At 38.8% G+C, this 24180-nt stretch overlaps 1 protein-coding gene across 2 annotated transcripts in view; it reads left to right on the plus strand.

The window, feature by feature from the left end:
- Positions 1-11210: 11210 nt before the first annotated feature.
- The window catches only part of dgkza (diacylglycerol kinase, zeta a), a 107424-nt gene continuing 94454 nt past the window's right edge, over positions 11211-24180 (plus strand). Inside the window, exon 1 of one of the 2 annotated variants that reach the window (XM_041218706.1) lies at positions 11211-11704. In XM_041218706.1, the coding sequence (XP_041074640.1) occupies positions 11646-11704 (59 nt within the window). In that variant the 5' untranslated portion in view covers positions 11211-11645. Of the gene's footprint in view, positions 11705-17554; positions 19082-24180 lie in introns of those variants that run through there. The other variant, XM_041218705.1, reaches the window with a different exon arrangement.

A 24180-nucleotide genomic window follows, 5' to 3' on the forward strand; every position in this document is an offset into this window, starting at 1 on the left:
TTACAGTCGTGTGAAAACATAAGGAACCAAGTTAATTTCTAATGAAACCAAGAAGGCAGTGAAAGCCTAGGAGCAGCTGTAGAGGTGGAGATGGGAAGGTGCTGGCAGAAGCACCGTTGGCAGACAGGGATGTAGCTATGGGTTTATTTCTCTGCCTGAACTGTGCTTAACAAGCATCACTGCTTATAAACACTGGCACCTTGATGAATATCTTTGTCAAGGCTTAAGCTCTTAAGTCTTTGCTTTAGTGTCTCAGAAAAACAAAATGATGAACATTTTCTGAAAGTTTGTTGCTAACAAGACAAATGCAGATTGTAAACAAAGGTGGCAACAGCAGTCTTGTCTTGAAGTGGATTTAAAGTGACGGTACGTTTAAAAACGATATTGCTTTTCTATACAAAATCAATAATAATCTCTGAAAGCAGTAATAAAAAATCCTTATCTGCATGTTATTTTATATCGCAGAATGTTTATAAAAATCTCTTTTCTCTACGAGTAACATCCACTTGTGTTAATTACCCAGAACAATAAACAGCCTCACTCTGAAATGAGCTGTTGTCATGGATGTGTATGAAAGGCAGAAAAACAGGATGAACAAAAAGGTTATGCCTTCATTGTGGCGCACATGCCACTTAACACTGTACTAATTATGTCATAAATGCTTTCAAAAACCCTCATATCCATTTAAGAGGGATCAAATAATATTTTATGAAGAAAATGTTGACCGCAAGTGAATGATAGTGGCCTTAATTTCGCGATGAGTGAGTGATTTTCAAAACTGTCCTCCTGCAATTCACCACATGCTGCACAGCACAAAAGGCAAGCCGTGAGTTTTCTTTCCAAGCTGAGCTAATTGGAACAGTTATTCACCTATGTCAGGGTGAACTCGCATTGATGAAAAGTGAGGAAACCAGGAACGTTGAAGGACCTAGGTGCCCCAATGCTGTTAATTAGTCCTCTTTTATGCGCTCCTTGTCCTTTTAGAAAAATAAATTCTAGATCTGTCTAAAACTAGGTCTTCAAATTGAGCTTTCTACTAGCTTCCAAGTCCCCGCAGGGGCAAACCAAATGTAGTTCTGTCTGTGAAACCATCTTTTGAATCAGGCATTAAGCAGCGATACAATGAAAGATGTGCCAAGACCCCCATGCTGACTAGACATTCAGCCACATAGCCTACACTCTGTAAGGACCTAACCCTGTCCTCTGTGTAAAAACTGTGTGGCTCTTGCTTTGGCGAGGCTTCTGTGGTGGCCATTTGAGCCGTGATAAGCTTGGGATACCAGAATATAATCATTCCGACCCCACATTCTGCATTGATAATGATTGATGTATTTATTTATGGATTCATGAAGAGCTTCCAATGGCTGTTGATGCAATTGAAACTCTTTCTTTGTGTTTGGTGTAAGGGAATGCCATAAAAGATTATTAATGATTTAAAATTGATTTGATTAGACGGGGGGTTTGTTTTGCCACGGTATATAATCGGCTTAGGCTGTTTCAGTGCTATGCTTTTGGGTCATCATAAGTAGCAAGATAAAAAGAAAGCAGTAGCGGTCCCCTTGCCTGTTTGACTTGTCTAATTTCTACCTATGACTGTTATTCTTTTGCCATTGACATGAATCCATCTTCAGTTGTATGTTTTTGTTTGCTGTGCTGGAAAACGGTTCTATCGGCAAGGCTTCCATGGTTGCAGTGCTTCCCTGTTCATCGAGTTAATGAGATTATAGTCTGTGATTGTTTGGCTAAAAATAAACAAAGATTTATCTTTACCAGTGAGATAACGGGAACAACGAACATCTCAAAAACGGCAGCACATGGCCCCATAACAGGAAGATAATAATATTAAAACATCTGGAGTCCAATAAGTGAGAGAGTCGCTTGTTGTTCCTTTGCTTAGTGCGTAGTTTGATGAGCGTTAACTGCACTGGCACAATTGGAGGGTTGCCAAAGAATCGTCACTTGATCCCATCACAGTAGGTTGAATATTTTTTATCTGGCTGTTAAGACTGTGTCCTTTTGCACACTGTTTCCCAATCTAGTTAGCTCTCTAATGGAGAGAGTTTTGAAATTTGTCTAATTAACCGGGCACCTGTTATGTTAACCCAGTTATCTCCTGTTTCTCCTTGGGTTCGTGTTCCCCATCATCTTCACACTCCTGTTTCGTAAGTGGGAGGGTTACCAGATGACTCTGGGTCTTCATACTTGTCAGCTCACACACACACACAGAGGTAATACATTTAAAGAAAATATATTGACTGCACTTTGCGAACCGAGTTGGTGGTACTCCTCCTGAACCTGGCTTTTGTAAATGTACATTTCCTACCTCCGACCCCTGTGAACTCCTGTCGGCACGATAACCAAGTCTCCAGAACATTCAGACAGCTTGAAGAATAATGTTTTCTGGCTCAAGGAACATGTTCAGTTGAACTACAAATCCATTAATCCTGGTCTGCTGGCTGGAAGAGGTGTTGGAAATACTTTCCTTTCCCGCAAACTACCTACTAAATAGATAACACCTTTCTTCATGACTGCAGTGAGCAAGTACATTTTATCTCTGGGTTATGTTTCCCACCTATTTGCTGAAGTCTATTAGTAGTTTAAACTAATGCATATGAAAATCAGAAAAACGTTATCAACGTTAAACCAAAGATTTGCTGCATTAAGGAATAATCCCAATAGTCATTGGTCTTCTATTCAGTAAATAGGTCAGAATGATCTGGTCTTGGCAGAGAACTGGAAACATTTTGTTTGTGAATAATATAGACATCATCCATAGTACAGTAAGCCAAGTTATAATACAAAATAAGAAATTATAAGAGAGATGGAATTAGTACTGCAATGTAAATTTACTACAGGTATGCCTGACAAAAGCTTTGGCACAGATTCCATATATCTTATTAACTCCTATAACAGCAACATGTATTTTTTTAAATCTTATTTGGAAGTACTGTTTTATTATCATTTAATTGGTTTTGATTATAGTTGCTATAGTATACTGCAGTGGAATTACTATTGCAACCATGAAACGAGGAATGTAATACTAAACCAGACTCCTCCTTTCAGGGCCATTCATTTCAGTAAATCTTCAATGGCTGCTAATTGCACAATGCAGAGTTGTCAGTCCAAAGTTGCAAATCCGATATGATAACTTTAAATACGTGCTGCTTAAAAGCACTAAAACATGGTCATATATTTACTTTAAGTGCAGAGACTTCCTTGGGAGTATCAACCTAACTGAGGGAGGTTAGGGTGTCTAATTCAGTCCTCTTGATGCAATGAAAGGAGCATTAGGAACTTCGATTGCAAACGACTTATTTTAAGCAACAGTGCTACGACTTACAGAAATAGATAAATGCATTACCTATTGTACTTCTAGAAGCTCAGCATACAAATAAAACGTGAATTTGTATAATAATTATTGTTTAAGAAAATCTATATATTAGATTTAGAACTACACCACTTATGGACCAGAAAATAAAACAATGCATGTGCATTAAGGGTGGATTCAGTGGTGCTCTTTGTCGTCTTGGAACCTGGCTCTGGAACCCCCACCAAAAACTTGGAGTGGCTCAAACTGATCTGCAGGGGGAGCCCTACTATATTTCCAGCCTTGCAGTCTTGCAGTTGCCAAGCGCCCCAAGAGCACTGTAAAACCGTTCCAATAGCAGCAACACGGTAATGACACTTCTGTCAACAAGAGCTCTTGTGTACACATCCAGTTGTAGGCCTTTTATTTAAAAGGATATTGATTATTTGGTAAATAATAAAACCAAGATTTCTGATGCTTGGTAGTTGCTTTTAATTTGCCTCCATGTCTCAGTACTGTCCAGCTCATGTTTTCCCTCAATAAAACAACGATAAGGGGCCGGGGAGATTTATTTAAATACGTGCAGCATGTCCCTATTCAGCAGGGCGATAAATAAATGTCATGCGCACAACAGGGTTTATTTGCAATGTAAATAGCAGGAGAGTATTCAGAGTGTAAACCCTTAATGGAAATGTAAATAAAGCTGAATAATCAACTACACCAGAGGCAGGGGCGGACAGTATTCCAATTGCTGCTACTGTCATTTTTATGGCAACATTGCACTTTACAGAGTATTGGTGTTCTAGAACTGTATTGTTAGGTATAGTATGTATCTCGGTTTTCATTTGAAAATAGGCAAACCAGAAAATGAGTGCAGGCATTAATATTTGTGGTGATTCCTTTTTTTGTGCTGAATGTCTCTTGGTTCTTTGCTTTTTTATTTGTCTAGATTCTTTTTTTAATACAACAGTGATTGAAAGTTGCTTTCACTCAGAGCTGAGGTTACTTGAAACTGCTAGAAAGTTGATATGTACTGTAGCATTAGATTTTTTTCAAATACACATATTGCATCTTGAAAAAAGCAAGCGAATAACCAGCATTAATAAGGTTGCTATTTTAAGAAAGGAAAGGACAAATTGTAAGCACTATATATTAGTTGAATAACTTTGTATTGCTGACAACAGTGAAAGAAGGCTGTCAATGTAGCTGTCAAGCTTCCTTCTCTTTGAGATCGTAGCATAAATCTCTAAATCGCTCATTACCTTTCATCGGACTGAGATTTTTCTCAATAGCGATTTCATGTTGTTCTACTAATATTCAAGCCCTTCAAATTGCTTTTAAAGAAATTCAACTCTGAAAAACAATATCAGGCAATCAAAAGTTAATATGATAATCCAACATCTATCCTGTCATTCAGATATGTTCAAGCTTTCAGTGGTATCTGTTTTTTTTCTTGTTTAAATCCACATTTAAAAGAAAACTCTCCCACAGATCCAATGCGAAATAAAATGGCATGCAATGTAAAGAAAGCCAGATGAAATGTATGTGAAGAAGGTGTTAAATTACAGCCAGCACTCACATATCAGACCCTATACAATTTTGACTTCAGTGACGGTTGAACTCGTGTGATGCATATCTGATTATTTCGTTTTGGCCCGTTCCAACCCTTATCCGTTTTTCAGGGAACAAAAAAATTCAATATCAGAAATACATAGCTGAAAGGACTGTGTTTTAAAATAAGTAGGCTTCCATTTAGATGTACTGTATTGGTTTTGTTGGTACAGTACTATATTTTCAACAGAATAAGTATTTTAATCCAGAACGATATGATTCTGAAAATTATCCCTTGCTAAAACTAGAGATGACACGCTGACTGCAATACAGTACATACTTTTAAATCCGGTATGTGTTGTAGCAGTATGTAAAGTTTCCCATTAATGACCAAACAGCAAAGTGAAATCTAAATGTTATCCGTGCACAGAACTGCGTAAAATGTAAAAGGCAATGCAATTTAGCAAAACCAAAACATAAAGTTTCCAGAATTCAAATAGTATCCAAAGTCAGTATGCAAAATTGCAGAATATAGTGCTCGATAAGAGCCTAACAGCACTGTTCACTTGCAAATGAATATGCACAAAAGCAACTAAAGATCACAGATACAAAAAAAAAACAATAAAAAAAAGTGCACATAGTGATTCATGTCCCGTGCAGAACAAAAGGTCATTGACGACACAGGCTGTGTGTGCTTCATTTTAGAAACGATCTTGTTTCTTTTGAGTTCGAAAGATCACACCTGAGCATCTGTAGAAGGAAACAAATCGAAACTGCTTGAGCACTACAAACTCAATATATTATATACAGTGCTGTAGTAGCCACAACCTCAACCTATTGCATAACAAGACAAAGAAAACCCATAGCAGATCAAAATCCTAAGGGTAGAGAGTCCTTTCACATCCCTGGTATTGATCTACTGTATGTCTATATGGAAATAAATCAAACACAGTTAATGTCCCTACAGTCAGTGGACTGTGAACCAGGGGGAGATGCTAAGAGAAAAAAAGTTTATTGGGTTATTGAACAACTTATTATAGTGCATACGCTTGAATAGACCCTAGTGTCTTCTATCATTATTAAGGCTTGTCCAGGTGCTGTTCATCAAACTAGTATTATGTTAGGCACATATCGATCGATAAGTTGATTTATAAAGGCAAGGTAAAATTAACTCGCTGTAGCTATACCACTTGAATCATAAAGATGTACTGTTTCAGGTGATAACTCAATTGGTTTTAACACTCGTTAGAAATAGATGGGGATTTGCAGAAGATGCCTTTCTAATCGCCTGTCAGATGTGAAGGGTGAAAGGGTGTTGTTTGAAGAGCAACACCAATCAGGCTTGTCAGCCCGAGGCCTGCTCTCTAGTCTGTGTTGCTGGTGTTTACACTGACGAGTTGGCAGCTGTTTTTGCCTTCCCTGTGGTTCACTGTAACTCTGCCCCAATTAAACTCTGAGATAACATAATTCAAATATGAATCACGACTCCAGAGACCAGCGATGTAATTATGTGGGATGGTTCACAGTGAATGCATCAAGGACGAAGAGAAAGGTTTATCTAAGGGTAGTGTGTTTTTTGTTTGTGTGTGTTTTGTAGTGGTTATTTGTATCAGTAAACGGTTAGGAACTGTAAAAAAATGTTTAGGTAGTACTCCGTGTGGGAGTTAGGGTTTGTTTTATTTTCTTGTATTTCTGTAAATAATAAAATTGCATGTAAGTGCTTTAAGAACCCACAGTTTTGTGTCAGGATCTGCATTAAAAAGGGGCTAGCAAACTAGAAACGAGTGAAATTTCTCATTCATATATAATATAAAAAATATAGTGCTACAGTACAGGATCAGTGTGCAACATTGTTCATGGCTCTGCTTAAGTTTCTCGAGGACCTGGTATTACAGTGTTATTCAGACAGTATTTGTTAAACTTTTAAAGGGGGAATGATGTCTTTTTAGGAGTTTTCTTGTCTTTGCTGTCATAATTCAATTATCAGAACAGTTCGATTATACAAAGCCCCTCTGGTCAGTATTACCTTGGTTATTAGTAGTTTTACTGTGTGTGTATTTTCACAATGTGTGGTTCATTGAATTACATCAAAGCTCTTGGAACAACGGAAAACATAATCAAGGTGCTAATTGCATTTTAAGTCTGCAATTTAAGGCTGAAACTTCAAATCACTTGGGAACTGGCCTTTGATATAAGTAGCTTTGATCCTTCGTCTCCTTTGCATTGATTTTTCATTTTTTATGAAATTCAAATGGAGTTTTCTATGAATCATGAAGAATGACATTTAAAGTGTAATACAGTTTTTTAGCCCTAATTCTCAAATCTCTACTGTTTGTAACGCCTACTTCCCCTTTAATATCACTGGGGTGTGAACGGAAATATTTGAAGGCGGTTTTGCTTTAAAATAAATATATTATGTGCATACTGTTTCGTACCACAAGGATAATAAGTAAAGTATTATTATTATTATTATTATTATTTACGTGCAGTAAGGTTACCAGGGGCAACCGACTGGGATTGGCAAATAATTACTTTTGAATCGGGGTTTTATTGGCTAGGTCGTACATGTATTGTGGATTCAGCCCTGATCCCAGTACACATGCATGGTAGACACTTTAAAAGGGTTTGCAGCTAACACAGTGCGACCATGCAGCTTCTCTTCGGCGTACAACAAGCCAAGCTTTGAATAATAGAGTTGAGACATTAGGACGTTTTTAGTTAAGTATATATCTACAAAGTGGTATGTAATGCAATATGTTGACGTACACATTCTTCAACAGGTTTCATCTGACTTTGTGAATTAGTTAATTTGTACAGGGAGATGCAACACTTGTTGAGTGCTTGTCCCTTTTATTGAATTGAAAAGATCCTCCTTAAATGAATTCCCTCCAGACCATTGGGCACTCAGAAGGGCTATTAATGGAATGGCTCATTGGAGGTCGCTGGCAGGCATGTTGTAATACATTATCTGAGGCTGGCCCAGGTGCCTGTCTAGTCTCCAGCTAGATGGACAGGCGCTGCAGCTGGGTCCTGCATGTTTGACTGGGAAAGGCAAACCACTCTCCCCTCCGTTCCACAAGAGATACTTCCTATTGAAGTCTGCTGTAGTTCTGATCCATACCTGGTTTTACTAAGAATTTAACAAGACACACCTGAGCTTGTTACCAATAAACTGTGGCTAATCAAGCTTGTGTTAAAACCTGGAATGGTTGACACTGCTATGCAATAGGAGTCTTATTTCCATCCTTTCAATGGATCTCGCAGTAACAGCTAGCTTAGAAAGTACAGCACAGAGCAACCTGAAATAACCTCACTTTCCTATGCGTTATTCCTGGTTGGATCTTGTTCTTGTTTTGTTCTGTTCAGGTCTAAATTAGCTTCTGGTCTGTTTGTCAAAAGAGCTGCACGCCAATGTGTTACTGTAGTTTGGGCTGATGGAAATTCAATTCTGTGCTTTTGTGCCCTCTTGTGGAAAAGGTATCAATCAATCATGGCTCGAAAGCTTTTAAAGAAAAAAAAATGCAGCAATGCAAAATACTTTAATTCAGAAAGGAAGTTGTTGTTAATATTCTTATGGATATTGGAATTGGTAAAATGTTAGTTATTTTTGGCACAGTTACATTTTAGCCCTGTATGCTGAAAGAACACAGTGAACTATAACATGCTGTGAAACCTCATAGGTCCCACAAACAAACTTGTATCAAGACAGAACTCCCTTGTTAATGCGGTATCACAGTCCTTTTGAAAACTGTTTTAAATGACTGTTTATGTATTTGTGAGTTGGATGAAAAATACAGCATTAGAGGATGCCTTTGTGTCATTTAGCCCATGTGCCTTGCTCACCAAAATCAAACGCAAAGTATAGAAACGTGTTCTGTGGTTTGGGCCAATCAAGCATGAAACATGAAGAGCCTGACAGGCAGTGAAACAGAGATGATAGCTGTGCCTGTCTGTACAGCAAATGGAGAGCAGTCATTGCAGTGCCACTGTGGTTGCACGATTGAGTTTATTACCAGCTCCATGTGACCAATGCTGATCTAGGGGAACGCAAACTCTTTTTCAGGTGAAGGGATGAATGGATACAGATATGCACTGTCTTAACACAAATTAGTGTAGAGGTTCCTTTTGTGGCTTGTTTTCATGCCACTGCATAGTACACCAGGGGAGACTTGGGGTTTGATCCAGCAAAGTTGCCTCAAACTCTGTCTCCTGGGATTAGGTTTGAAGGCGTTTAGGTGGATTAAATATATTGATGATCATTGGACTGAGGACCTGTGTGCTTAAGGCCATGTCTCTGCATAACTACAAAACCCTATCTGTGTTGAGACCAATCTGTGACAATCGGAGGAAGTCTTATGACCGACAGCAAAGATCTGCCTTTATACCAGCAGCCTGCCTCTATATTAAGAGTCAGTGAGGTACTCTGCTTGCATTGGGAAACCCAAGTTCTGTCAAGAAGAGAGCAGCAAATCAAATTTTCTTGCTGATTTTAAAATCGTAAACCAAGAGGAACGTATTATATTCCAAAATGCATGCTTCTGGATAAACTGAGTTCAACTTTCACATCGCTGCACAAAACTCACGATTGCAGTAAGCATGCTTAAAAGCATCCCATGTTTTCTTTCGACACTGTGGTGAGCAGCGACACTACATGAGTTTTAAATGTGCACCTAGGAAAGGAACAAACCTGCTTTTATCCACAGTCCATGCATGTCGCTTTCATCAAGTGTTGAGCATTGGCAGTTTTGGCAGTGGCAATACTGTACATTTTATCTTTAGGTTTTTTTTAAGCGGGACATTCAGTGGTATTGAGGCTTTGCAAATCTTTTTATCACTGTCCTGGATTTTAACATGTTTGCTTTTATTTTCCTCCAGAGTCTGTCTTAGGTTGTCTCGAAGTGGAATTGCATCTCTATCTGTATACAGGTGTGCTTTAAGACAAACTGTTCTCAAGTTTTCTTGTCTTGTAAGTAAATGGCTTTATTGCTAAGAATTGAACCTGGTTTCCCTACTGTTAATTAAGAACATAAGAAACACACTGTAAGATTCAGTCCGTCAGTGCTGGTCTGACCCAAACTTCTGTCAAGTCAACTCATCAGCAGCGTGTTTACAGACCACGATACCTCTACTACCCACTGTATACTGGCTTTCACTCATTTACTGCCTACAATATTTTACATTTTGTTTTGTGTACAGTAAAGTTAATAGCATTGATGCCAAGGGAGCACTGTTCTTTCACTGATTTATTGGTCTGGGAGTAAAGCTATTCTTGGTAATAAGTTTAGTTCATATTATGTAAACCTGCTTACATTGGAACCCTGAAGCGTACAAAACATGCAGTACCACAGAAGAGATGGTTAAACTTCACTACCAGGCAGTTCTGTACTAGTAGTTAGTATGTATAAGCTGCTGTAACTTCTAATTAGACACACTTAGGAATATTACTTTTTTTACACGCTTTCACTATAGAGGCCAGGGTTTTGTGGCACGTGTTTTAACTTTCTCTACCCACACTTAGTAGATTATTGGCAAATATATTGGATGTCCTTTGAATCATGTGTCCTGCATTCTGATGTATTCCTAAGAAGCAGCAGTTAATGTTATTTTTATTTTGGATTCCATTGCTTTCCATCTCTGTTCTAAAACCTAACCATAACCGTAGTGTTTTACATGCTTTGCTTTCCACTGTATTTAATGTACTATTTTATATATTATGCTACTATTGTGTTGTACTTTCCACTGTATTTAATGTATTATGCATTTTTTAAATATTACTGTATAGCATGTGTTATGCATGTCTCTATTTAATGTATTGCGCATGTCTCTGTATTTTGAAGTATTATGGATTTTCTTGTTGTTACTGCATCTTGTAAAGCGCTTTGTGATGGTGGTCCACTATGAAAGGCGCTGTATAAAATAAAGATTGATTGATTGATACTACTGAGTCTGCACCAGTGTTTTTCGGAAAGTAAAAAGTAATTGCTTCAAAACTTGGTTCTCAAACATTATTTAAACAGTATTTCGATGTTAGTGTAAATGCAGATTATGTTGATTCTCACATTTTGCAGCATAGAGTTTTGCAGAAGTGGTAGACCAGGCACTGTAACTAGCCCAAAAGTTCAAAAACCTTTATCGCACAAAAAGGCAAAAGCAGTACATTGACAGTCAGTGATTCTGCGAAAAAAACTTACCAGTTTATTTCCAATCCGTCTTCCGATTTCCTCTAGCTACGCGTGGTCTTATGTAAATGAGCAGAATACCACAGTTTTGCACTGTCATGCTTGGGGAAGTAACAACTAAAAAAAAAAAAAAAAAAAAAAATGCAAGTCCATGCCGAGTCCTTTGTGGCTTTCACAAGATGTACCCCATGTGAAGCAGAAAAACATCAGAATGTAAAGCAGTACTCTGGTGCTTGCGATATTTCAGCAAAACAGAAGTCACATTTATGTTATAATAAGAAATCGCGGAGGGGATGGGGCAGAGATCCTCATCATTATAATTACTAGGTTGGTTTGAAAAGATAAAGATTGTATTTATTTATTTATTTTTCAATGAGAAAGCTGTGTTTCAGCTGTCCAGATAGTGTCATAATCCACGAGGAAGTCATAAAAAGAGGAACTGGAAAAAGAAGCTCAACTTTTAACAGAAGAAAAGCACTCCGAATGCCAGAGAACTAATTAGAAGAATTGATTGTTTGTGCTTACTGGTTTGGCTCAGAAAGCTATGCCCCAGCTAGTGGAGTAGCCTTGGATCCAGCGCAAGGCTCGGAGACAGGAATTGCTGACAGATGTGGAAGAAAAAGAAATGGAACGTCCCCCCGACACCACCAGCAAAACTGGATAAGAGGTATTTCAGAACACCTCTTGCTTAAGATTTAACAAGGACCTGGTTTCTTTTTTTTAGAGTTGTAAACTTCACACTCTTAACTGCTCTTAATATATCACAGTACTTAAATGGTCTGGTACTGACTCACTGCCTCGCACTGCAAGACTGGGTGTTATTTGTTACGCATTGAATTTTGTGCATCCACCTATTGTATAAAATATACATGTAATGCTTCAATTTGTTGAGAATGCAAGGAAACTCGTACATGTAAATTAATCATTTGTGATTGAGTGATTGAGTTAATGTGACGCCTTTTAAAAATCAGTTGCTTATCTGATCTCCCCCTCTGGACTGTTCAGCTGTCGCAAGGCTGACGAGGGCCTGAGTGGGCCCCCCCCCCCCCCGTCCCACCCCCCACAGCTTGCTTTATTGCTTGGGATGTTACTTTTATCTATTTAGACAGTTCCTAACTCAAGGCTGCTTTTACTCTTTCGTGATGAACTCTGCTTGTTCCTCATTGACTCGTGTTGCAGTTGGACGGCTGAAGGATTAACTGCGCTTACCCTGTCGTGCTCAGCACATGTCCTGGTGTCAGTCGACAGTCTTAGGGGCTCAGGCGGATTTCATCCAGTTTCCGGGAACATGCTCGGAATGCTCATTTTGTTATTGTGACATTCCACTAGGTAGCCTGGCTAGTGGAGCGGGCTCTTTTAGCCATACTGACAGGTTTAAATGCGAGGTTTTACATTTACTGTGTAATACCTGGATGTGAGCTGCAGTGCAGTACTGCCTGGTGAACTATCTTATTGTGGGCTTTAAATGTGGTCTCATAAATTAATTTCCTTGTTACACTTTTTAATGAAAAACACGACGGTCTTTAAAGAACTCATGTTGAAGCATTTGTGAACACCCATTTACAGCATAAACAACCAATTACAGAAGGCTAGCACTAGGTGGAGCCCCAATCTCTGCTTTTCAGGATGTTTCAAGCAGCCTGGTTCCACCGTCATCTGCACCTTGCACTGTGCAGCCTGACTTAACATTACAGACGTACATTTTAATACTGTGTTGAGTTTGAACCTGAACTCAATTTAGGATGACTGTGTTTTATGACCTGCGCAATCATTTTTTCCTAGGGAACTATTTAAATATAGTGGCCCCAGCGACGTTCATGTGTTTAGATTCTATTTAGTAATTTTTCTTTGACGTGAGTTCTGGGGGGGGAATGGCACACTCGGTTTAACCATCCTTTAACCCTTGCAGTCCTGAATTGATTTTTGTTGAGCTGAAGAATGCAAAATTAAGTTATATAATTCAAAAATGGACTCCTTTATTCAGTATACATGAGAAAAGGACAACATTTGCATTATTTTTTTTACATATTTTTGTAAACGGGACTTTAAAGTATATTCCATTTGGGAGAAAACGACCATTTAAATATGACCTTTAATAGCGCTTCAGCATTTTTCAGAAGAGTTCAGATTGGATTAATGACGTTTGTTTAGTTGGTAGTCAGGATGTTTGCCAAATGGAACACAATATTTCTGTTTTGTTTATTAACAGGATTGGGAGGTGTTAGTACAGTGGTACTGGTGGAACAACCTTAGAAAATATGCTTTTGAGCTGCTCAACTAAAAACTTTGTAAATTCTCTCTCTCCCCCTCCCCCTATATGTGTGTGTATATATATATATACACATGTGTCACACACCAGCTGTATCTATATAGTAAGAAATGAATTGGAGCCACTGGGACTTCCATACACCCTATTTCATTGTCATAAAAATCCATGCTGGTGTGTGTAACACGTGTCCTAGATAACTGGTCATTTTATTCACACGAGAAGCTGGTCCTCAGTCTGCCAGGCAGGTGGGTCCCAGCAGGAACGGAAGCTGCTGTCAAACATGCAGCCTGTAACCGTAACAACACCATTTCTTGAGTGCAATTAAAAAAAAAAAAAAAAAAAGTGTGTTTTCCTAAAATAGCCTTTTCGCAGTTAAAGATGAATTGAATCTGTGTCCTTTATGATCATGCTGTAGAATGCGTTCAGTTTCTCTCTTGCATCATATTTGTTAGCACTCGGTTCCAGACTTCTTAACAGAGATTGACAGAACTAGAATACCAGGTGACTTTCTTTTTTTTTTTTTAAACTCTGTTTGCTGTTTTTCTTTTCCCATTGGGATTTCTGCTACCAAGCAAGGAACTGTATGTTAAATTATTTCTGTCTTTGTTCATGAGATGATGCTCTCAGGAGATTTCTAAGTGTAGCTGCTGCTAATAGGTTTGAATAAAGTGTAACCACGTGCATCCCTAGCTCAGTGGATTGAACTAGATTCAGTGAGCCGTTTCAGTTGGTAGTGACTTTCTCTCTCACACACAAACAAAAACACCTTGCTATAACTTCAGTTAATACAAGAATAGCAGGAAGTGGTTTGTGGGTAAACTGTAATTGTGTGCCTCTGTTTTTCATGACATCATTTCCTATTTGAAAATGTAAATTTGACGGCTGCCACAGCTTTCTGCCACTCGCATTGCAGGTTGTTTTTGTGTGTGTGTGTGTGTTTGTGTGTTTGTGTGTTTTGCTTGTTCCTGAATTTGCTTGAGCACAAAGCGCTGGCACACTCTTGTAGCTTATGTGCAGGCCCAATCTTTTTTGCAGAGTCCTCTCATGACTTATAAAAGCTTACCATAGTAAAAGAATAGTAACTTGCAATAAAGAAAGCCTTGTAAAGAATAGCAAGGTTTGATAAAGCACATTAATAAACATAGCTAACCAGAGTAAATGATGGTATAGTATAACCATGGGAAAAGCGTGGCAAAACTGCAAAAACACTATGCATAAAATAAGGGAATACCAGGATAAACAACATGCCTGGAGCAGGGTAGGACTGGCAACTCTTAACAACTTTTTACTTCAGACAGTCCCTCTGTTTTGCAATTTCTCTGTTTTGCAGTTTTGCAGATTCCATCTGCATCACCCAATAAAAGCCACACTCACACAGCGGCCCCTCCCTTCACATACAATACCTTGTAGTGACATGTATATGGTATTCTTGCGAGACACACACGCTTTGTCTGCTTTCGTCTTGCACGTGTGGTATACAACGTCATAGACCTGGAAAAGGTGTGGGCACCAGTGATAACAAACATAGTCACTACATGGTTTCATAAACTTCCACCTTGTGCAACTGTGGAAACTTGGTAAATGGGAAAACTTTGTTACAGAATCACAGTTTCAGAACAGAACAGTCCTTAAGCTTGCTGCATTCCACTTGTCTGTGCATATCCAGTCCTGTGTTATCCCAACGGGCTAATTGCTACTAGATCTTGCACTCTAATTTCATGGAAAAACAAGCAGCAGAACAGTAGTCTTAATAAAGCATTTCAGTAGGTACTGAAGACACAATCAGCTTCTCTTAATGTCTGTTGTTGTTGTTATTATTATTTATTTATTTTTTTGTTACTGTTTTAATTTCTGCAGTCTTTTATAAAATGCTGGAATGACCTTGGTTTTGGAGTCTATAATTTGAGAGGCTCTGGAGGGGTATTCTCCAATCTGTGCCCAGCTAGTAACCATGGCAACCTGCAATCCCTGAAATGCAAATATGGAAAGCGACACTGAGGTGGCCTGTGATGGAACACCATTTAAAGGAGCAGTGTTCGGTCACTGTTGTTCTTTTTCATCACTTGAAAGGTCTATGAAAGGCTACCAGCCAATCAAAACACCAGATGAAGACCATGCCAGTACATCTTATTTTACTGTAATGGTTCAAGTCTGCATATTAGACAGCATTAACAACGTTTACTATGTATGTTTTGATTTATTTATTTTTATTTAGAAATGTATGATGCACAGTTGACCCTGTCTCCTTATGGTGTAAGAGTTCTCCTCAGTCCTCTTGTCTGCACAAAGTGCTCACTAGGAGATATACTTTTACCATAAGAGACTGGGTCAGCTGTACATATCCCCTACTATAGACTCTCCTCTGCTCCATGTCAATCCAAGTGCATGTGTGCCCCGACAGTTAAGTGGACTTCGAAAGTACTGTACCATCGAAGGTGTGATGGCTACAGAGCTGATCCTTGTGTTATTGTGTTATGTGCTGTCTTGTACTCTATACTCCCACTTCATGTTGCTTGAGTTTGCATTTGGAGTTAAAACGGAACATGTGTAGAGAAACGAAAACGTGTGTGTGTGTGCGCCCCTCCCCTCCCCCTTCTGGACAGGGCCAGAGTATTTGTTTTTAAAACAAACAAATCTGATAAATGTCAGTAGTGTAAATGTTATATATGACTATTGGCTGATGGAAAACACTTCCGCGGCTAACCGTAGAGCCTGTGTGAACTGTGAGCAGCTTGATTTTCTTATTGCCTCGTGTGTTTGTGGCATAATTGGCTCTTTTTAATTATTCGTGAAGATTTTTATCCTTTTTTTATGGTTAGAAATTAGACGGGGGCAGGGGAGGTGAGAGTTGATTACAGAGGGACTAATAAAACAAAAAGGAGAAAAAGCTGTATAAAGAGCATTTAATACAGAACAGCGGGGGGGGGGGGGTTCTTCATTTAGAAAACAACAGGTAATGTGCGAGTGGTTAAGACCCCGTCTGTCAATACAGATCCTATGGTAGCTGTTCCAGTCTCCTGCATGACTCTTTAACACTTCTTCACACTGGCCTCATAAATTAAACATGGACCACTGTGCAACAAACCGTTCTTGTTTTTTGTATTGCTGTTGCTTTGTTCTTGCTTTAGCAGGGTCCAAAACACTTTATGTGAGAAGCCAGGAGGTACAGTTGCTTGTTTTGGTTTCTAATTGCTCCTTTTTGTTTAGCTGTTGTTTGAACTCAACAGATATCTGAAACTGAGAGCCTTCTTCCCAATCTAAATCTGCCGTTGCCCTGAACAACGTCTATCTACCAGCAGCTGAATGTCAGGAGCAGCCTTTTGCAACAAACAAACAACTTGTGCACCAAACGTGATGAACATTAGATTTATTCAAATCACGTTTTTAATGACAGCCCAGGACTTGGTAACAACAAGGCAAGGACAAGTTGACCACAAGCTGTGGAAACAGTAGAACAAAAGTTACAATGCCTGTGACTATGTGGGGAATTAGCAATAGGCAACGCAAGGGTTGAACTGTACAGCTTTGCAAAGAAACAATGTTAATACTTTTCTGTCCACCTTAACAGCTCTGATAAACCATGTAACACGTGTAAAACCCAGCTACTGGTAGATGACTAAAGGAAGTTTGACTTAAAGCCACAGACCCTGTCCCAGTAAGCCTATCTGTCTATCAATATCTAGGGTTTCCACCTGCCTGCTTGTACACTACGACATTTGGGCCAGTTTAGGCTTTTTTTTAATCCTGACTGTATCAACATGTCTACTGTATCTATCCAATCATCTCTCTATCAATCGATCTCTGTCTTTATTAAGTGCGTGATACATTTTGCAAGTGTAAATACCATTAAATACATAAATATATTGTATTCTTGTCTAGTCTTTCAGCACGTTACATCATTTAACCACCTGATGGTGCTGTATGCCAAGTTCAGATGAATGCAGATAAATTGCAGTCACAGTATTTTTGCACCGAGTTAAGATTTCCAATGAAAGAAATAGCAAGGAGAATAGGTTTTGCACTTCCTTACTGGAGTCCTAGTTTTGTCCAGTGTCCTATTTTCTCCATAAAGCCAGGGTGTGGAATAGGTACCTGAGGCAGGATACCAGCATTGCAATCACTGCCTATTTGAAGTGAAGAATAGAACAAGCCTCTTTTAACCACTTCCTGCCAGCACAGACTCAATCTCCTTCTTAAAGGGGCCACACCAAATTTGCAGTTTAGGGGGATGGGGGTGGCAGAAATAATGTTTCTGTGTTTTTGGATGCAATCGTGATACTTCTTTTACATCTTATTGTGATAGGAGGAGTGCTTAGATCGTGAGCAAAATAACTCGTAAGGAGACCTCAGTGTATTGGTCCACCCCTATCTACAGCATCTACCTGCAGGGTGACTATTGCATTCTTGCAGCAGGATTCTACATGAAGGGTATTTATTTCAGCCTTGTGAGGGTAGGGGTGGGGGCTTTTTCTCCATACAGATGCTAAGAATCGTTTTGTGGTGTTTTATTTAAACAATGCATTGTGAGGCTCCACTACAACTGTGTGTAATGATCTCGGAGACGATAGATTTTGAAAGCATTTTTTGGTTTCCATGCAAAGCAGGGGCGATACCCAGAAACCAGAAACAACTTGCCTCTTGTAAACCAGAAAAAGAGAGGAAACTCACAGGTCTCTTATCTGCAGACAGCACCTAAAACCTGCTTGTTGTCTAAACATTATGAAGCAGGGACCAACCCAGAAGCAGATATTTAAATGTGCATTATGGAAACGTGGTACACACCCCTCTGAACAGGTGAAGGTGACCTGAGAAATAGGCATATCCGTATGTCAACTCCACAAATCTGTTTTCATCCTTAAAAAAAAAAAAAAAAAAAAAAAAAAAAAACCAAATGGTAATCTGCTTGCATTTCCATGTCTGGCCAGCAGATGGAACTACACCCTCCTTTTACCCTGGGTTAATCTATGGAATGAGAGTGGGAAAAACACACACATTTACACACAGAAAAGGCACATTTAAAGGCACCTATGTTTGGGTCCTGTGCGTGCTACATGTCTGTTTGACGCTTCCTGGATTGTTGCAATCCTATGTAGAAAGAGAGCCTGGGAGCATGAAGACGTTGATATTCCAGCAGGGAGAAGGCAAAACAAGAAGGAAAGCAGAGCGAGAGATTAACATGAGATAGAGGAGGGATAGCCTGTAGCAGGCAGTGCTTCCCTGTGCCACAAGCCCTAAGCCCAGAGCCCTGAACCCTGCAGCACAAACAGAAACACTGGAAATGGACACAGGAGTTTGGTCTCAATGTTGTCTTTAACCTCCTGGTGGTGCATCAGGACTGGAATGCAGGATACAATATCTCTGGATATATTTTATTCCACAGAATGGAAAATCAGTTTTTTTGGTTTGAAGATGCATATAGAATAACATGGGGAAAATAACTAGCTAACTGTTGATTTTTGTTTTAATATTAGAATACTACACTGGATTTATATACTGTAAGTAGTGAAACTGTTACACATTCCAAATGAGGACTATGAAAAAGACCATATTTTTGTTGGAGTAATACAATTGAAGGGGGAAAATGAATCAGCAGCCACCAAATGTACAACATGGGGCAAGCGGTGAAAACCTGAAGGATTTGGAGGAGGCGGTGACCTCGACCTCTGCTTCTTCCTCCAACTCTGACCTGCCCTCCTTTGCAGAGAGCGAAAAAGTGACCATCGTTCGCCGCCACAGTAGCAAAACCTTTACTGGGATCAGATTCTTTGGAAGGAGGTAAGTGACACTTGCAGAGTGTGCACACACACACACACACACACACCCCCACACACACCCCAAGCACTAGGAATGTATTGGTGTATGTGTAGATTGTTACTAGAAGTACAAATACAATGTGAATTTGTATTCTAATAATAATTCTCGTTTAAGAATATCTAGATTTTAGTGGTATTCTGATTTATGACTACATGACTGGTCAGAACAAGTCTTGCAGAGGCAATGTTTTGTTCTGTGTGGCCAGGTGTTGTGAAGAGAAAGAGCAGATTGCTGATGTCAGGAAGCTATCTTTTGGAAATCATCTAACCGTGATCTAGTTTTTGCAGATTGTCTCGTTCACAGGGTAAGCCCACGCTTGTTAATGCTACTGTCTCGCTAGTATTGTAAGCATGTCTATCAAAGCACTGTGAACTTGCAGGAGTACACAGAGTGCTGTAGCTTGTTTGTCAGTTGAACTGAGGATTTCTTTACTGCCAGGAAACAGATTTATTATTTTTATGTTGCAGGAAGTTTTGATACACTGTCAAAGAATGATACAGCTGTGAATGAAAACAAAAACTGCAAAACTGTGCAGTTGAGAAATATCAGAAAATAAGGATGAAATGATGAAACTTTCCCTAGAACACTTTGTCCCTGGGTTATTAAGTTACATTGGATCATTGGTGTCATTTCTGTATCCAAGTTACAAAACAAAATATTATAAATAATATTACAGAATACCAACACTGACCTACAAGGGTAAAGAATGTAACATTTGTGGTCGGCTTTGGGTGTAACAGGGTCTTTTAAATGACCAATGGACTGCTGCACCTTTTGATTACGCTCCCAGTGCGTTTATATTGTGCTGGTACTGTAATGTGCTGGTACAGTATGGGAGTGGGCTTATAGAATGTAGATGTGTCATTTAAAAAAAGTACAAATGTTTATGGTATGTAACAATAGATAATGCAAAAGTGTAAGTCAGGATATTTTGAAACACAGTAAAACCAGGAATGTATCAAACTGTTATGCAATGGGAGTCTTATTTCCTGTCTTGAAATACTGACATACCTTGTTTTTCAGAGGGCCTGGTATAATCAGGACACTTTCATGGGACAGTGTAGCATTCATCATTTTACTAGATTGATTTGATTGGTCTCCACCCAAACAATAGAAATTGCTTTAATGCTGTATATTGCGTCATGTGCACAATCTCCAATCCCAGCAATAATTTCATTATCGAATGTTAAGAGGCTTCTGTACGTAGGGCACTCTTGGTAATGATTGTTTGGGCACTGCTTTTATAACACTGAGCTCTGTCAATCTGAAACATATTCCATTTAAAGTGTGCCCTTTGAAAGCTGTGTGTGTGTGTGTGTGTGTGTGTGTGTGTGTGTGTGTGTGTGTGTGTGTGTGTGTGTGTGTGTGTGTGTGTGTGTGTGTGTGTGTGTGTGTGTGTGTGTGTGTGTGTGTGTGTGTGTGTGTGTGTGAGAGGTGTGTGTGTGTGTGTGTGTGTGTGTGTGTGTGTGTGTGTGTGTGAGTGTGTGCCCCTGTGTGTGTGTGTGTGTGTGTGTGTGTGTGTGTGTGTGTGTGTGTGTGTGTGTGTGTGCGTGCGTGTGTCTGTGTGTGTGTCAGTATGCGCGCGTGCGTGCGTGTGTGTGTCAGTGTGCGTGCGTGCGTGCGTGCGTGCGTGTGTGTGTGAGTGTGCGTGCGTGCATGTGTGTGTGTGTGTGCGTGTGTGTGTGTGTGCGTGTGTGTGTGTGTGTGTGTGTGTTCTGTCTGACCAAGCAGTCTAAATAGAAGCAGCATGTTTCTTTATTATGTAACATTTGGAAAGCTCTTAAGTATGAATGGACAGTTTGAAGTGCTGTGTTTTCTTTTAAACAATTCATTTGGATTCTGTGTGTACAATTATATATGGTGGCCTGGGGGCACACAAAGCTTAAAGTGAGACAGTTAGCATGGGACAGGGAAGGGCGTGAAAAGGGTCTAATATTTACTCGGCATGGCCCTCAAAGTTAACCTGTAACGAAAACCTAAACATTTTAATAATGCGATCAGTCAAAAAAAAAAAAAAAAAAAAAAAACAGAATTGTCCAGGCCACAAAAACATGTGGGCGTGCACAAGCAAGATGTGAAATGTGCAGAAAATCATTGAGAATCACAATCCTTTAGTAACTCTTTCCAGGCCTTGCACGGGATTTTGGATGTGACAAAAACGTTTTTGTTTAAACTGTTATTTTATTTTTTTTTAAAAACAAGACACACAAAAATTTTTAAAATAATAATATTATTAATTATATATAATATAATATGCTGAATTATATATATATATTATATATATGTCATATATATATATATATATAATATATATATATATATATATATTACATGAAATGAAAACGTGCAGTCTTGGCTAGCAGTTACTGTACTTAAGCAAAATCTATAACCATGTGAGGCAATATGTTGGCTTGACTATATGGATTAGGTAAGCAAATACTTCTTCAAACTGCTACAGTGCATATTCAGCAAGTGGCTTTTGACTGATTTCAAAACACAACAGGCTAAATCCTGTTTTTATTGAGGCAGCGCCATGTCTAAGTAATCCTCACAGGTTACACCCAGCCACTGAAGACGCATAATAAAAATGTGCATTATAAATATCATATGGGAGATACAAAAATTGAAGAAGGAATCTATGAAAAAGACCAAGGAGTATGTTGACTCAGAAATGTCTTCATCTAGACAATGTGGGGAAGCTATAAAAAAGGCCAGCAAGATGCTTGGATATATAGTGAAAAGTGTTGAATTTAAATCAAGGGAAGTAATGTTAAAACTGTACAATGCATTAGTAAGACCTCATCTTGAATATTATGTTCCGTTCTGGTGACCTCGTTACAATAAGGATATTGCTGATCTAGAAAGAATGCAAAGAGGGACCAGAATTATTCCAGGTTTAAAAGGCATGTCATATGCAGACAGGCTAAAAGAATTGAATCTATTCAGTCTTGAACAAAGAAGACTATGCTGTGACCTGATTCAAGCATTCAGAATTCTAAAAGGTATTGACAATGTCGACCCAAGGGACTTTTTCGACCTGAAAAAAGAAACAAGGACCAGGAGTCACAAATGGAGATTAGACAAAGGGGCATTCAGAACAGAAAATAAGAAGCGCTTTTTTACACAGAGAATTGATGATCCTTCAAGAAGCTGCTTGATGAGATTTTGCGATGATTAAGCTACTAACAACCAAATGTGCCGAGTGGCATCCTCTTGTCTGTAAACTTTATGTTCTAATGTTATGTTCTAAAATAAATTGAGCCGTGACCCAGGTTGTTGTATCTTTTGCACAAAACTATAGCAGTGTGGGACAATTAGTTTGCTATGCTATTCTTCATGGAGTTCAGTCTCAAAAGAAGTCTGGCACTAACGTCACATACAGAACAAGGAATACTCGGGGGGGGGGGATTTTAAAGCTGCAGTATCCGTTGGTTATCTCTGAATGATTGAGGTAGATAAATGAGACACTGTATGCAATGAGAATCCTGGTCCAACAGAATACGCGCACAGAATGCAAGGACACCTTTAAGAATTTTTTTTTTTGTCCAATCAGCATGGTTCTAACAATTAAGAGCAAGCTTTAGCCTGTGTAACTACATTTTAAACAGTTTTCTAAAGAAGATAAGCGCACACAACCAAAACCAACCTTCATGCATTATCCTTTTAGCACGCGCATCTCATGTGTGAAGAACGCATTAAGTGTGATCGCTGTTTCTCACACGTTTTCTGGCTTCTCAGCAGCTCAGTGTTTTTCATATCATTCCAGATAACTGGACTAGTGCTGTAGGTTGCTGCAGTAAAAGCTGCCTTCAATGCATTAAACTGCAGTTATGCAAACATATACAGCTATGGCCAAAAGTTTTGCATCACTCTGTAGAATTAACACATTTTGCTTCATAAAGTCCATATACTGAAAAAAAAAAAAAAACCTGACAATTTTTAAAGTGACATTTTGGAATCTGACATGAAACACTGTACAACTATGATGGCTTCTGGTAGACTTTTTTTGCATTTTTTATAATTTGTATTCTTTGATTACATGATGTTAAATAAGACCTAAATTATGTTCACAATGTCATTTTAATTTGCATTATGTCTCAATCATAAAATTCTAGGCGATGCTAAACCATAGCTCTAGATCAGTGCATGCATTAGGATGACTTTTGTAGGCTTTTCAAATGAAACTACTGTACCAGGCCTTGGCTGTAGTGTCTTCAGCTCTGCAGCTCTGCCTGAAAACAAAACAAAAAAGCAAGCATGTCTGTTGCACGATGTGACAGTTGGCCTCAAGGGCTGCTGTTTTAAGATGTGAGTCACTGATGTGCTATATGGCAATTTCATTGCCCCGAAGGATTGATGCTACTGTAGCTGTCTTCCTTGGGGTTTATTACATATGTAGTAAAGTCCAAGGATGCAAGCACCAACATTTCATTAAAATAAAATGCTTTGCATGCTGATTTAATTTTCTTCCCTGCTACTTTTTCCGCTTTCAATTTCAAATTGAGCTATGCAACATCTGTTGTGAAGAGAACCCTTTTTCATTCCTTTTGCACAACCATCTACCTTTTTTGTTTGAAAATGCAGATGAGAGTAGTTTACTACCTGTACAAAGTAGAGTTAACTATCTGGTAATGGAGCTTTTAAGTAACACACAACCCATATGATTATTGTGCTAATAACACTAATAATGCTGCTTGCTTCAAATGACTATTTACAAGTGTTTTATTTATTTTTATTTCAATGCTTTTAACCTTTGCTCACCTTTTTAAAGCAGACCATTGCTTGTCAGTGCATTAATTATAGTTTGCAGCTACCCAAATGTCACTGTTGCAGTTACCTCCAGCGTTTCTGAATCAGCCAGCCAGTTACAGCAGTAGCATATCCTGATCAACATATTTGTGTGTTGTAGTTCTGTCTGTTTAGACTTGACTAGTTTCCTCCTGGTTAATTTGAATGGTTTTGGGCATACAGAAAATTAAAGAGCGGTTACTGAATTGCTAACAAGCTAGCTGTTTCAGTACAGAACCTGCATGTATACAGTATATTTCTTTTTTCCCTGA

Source organism: Polyodon spathula, chromosome 19, assembly GCF_017654505.1.
Source record: "Polyodon spathula isolate WHYD16114869_AA chromosome 19, ASM1765450v1, whole genome shotgun sequence".
In the NCBI taxonomy this organism is placed as follows: domain Eukaryota; kingdom Metazoa; phylum Chordata; class Actinopteri; order Acipenseriformes; family Polyodontidae; genus Polyodon; species Polyodon spathula.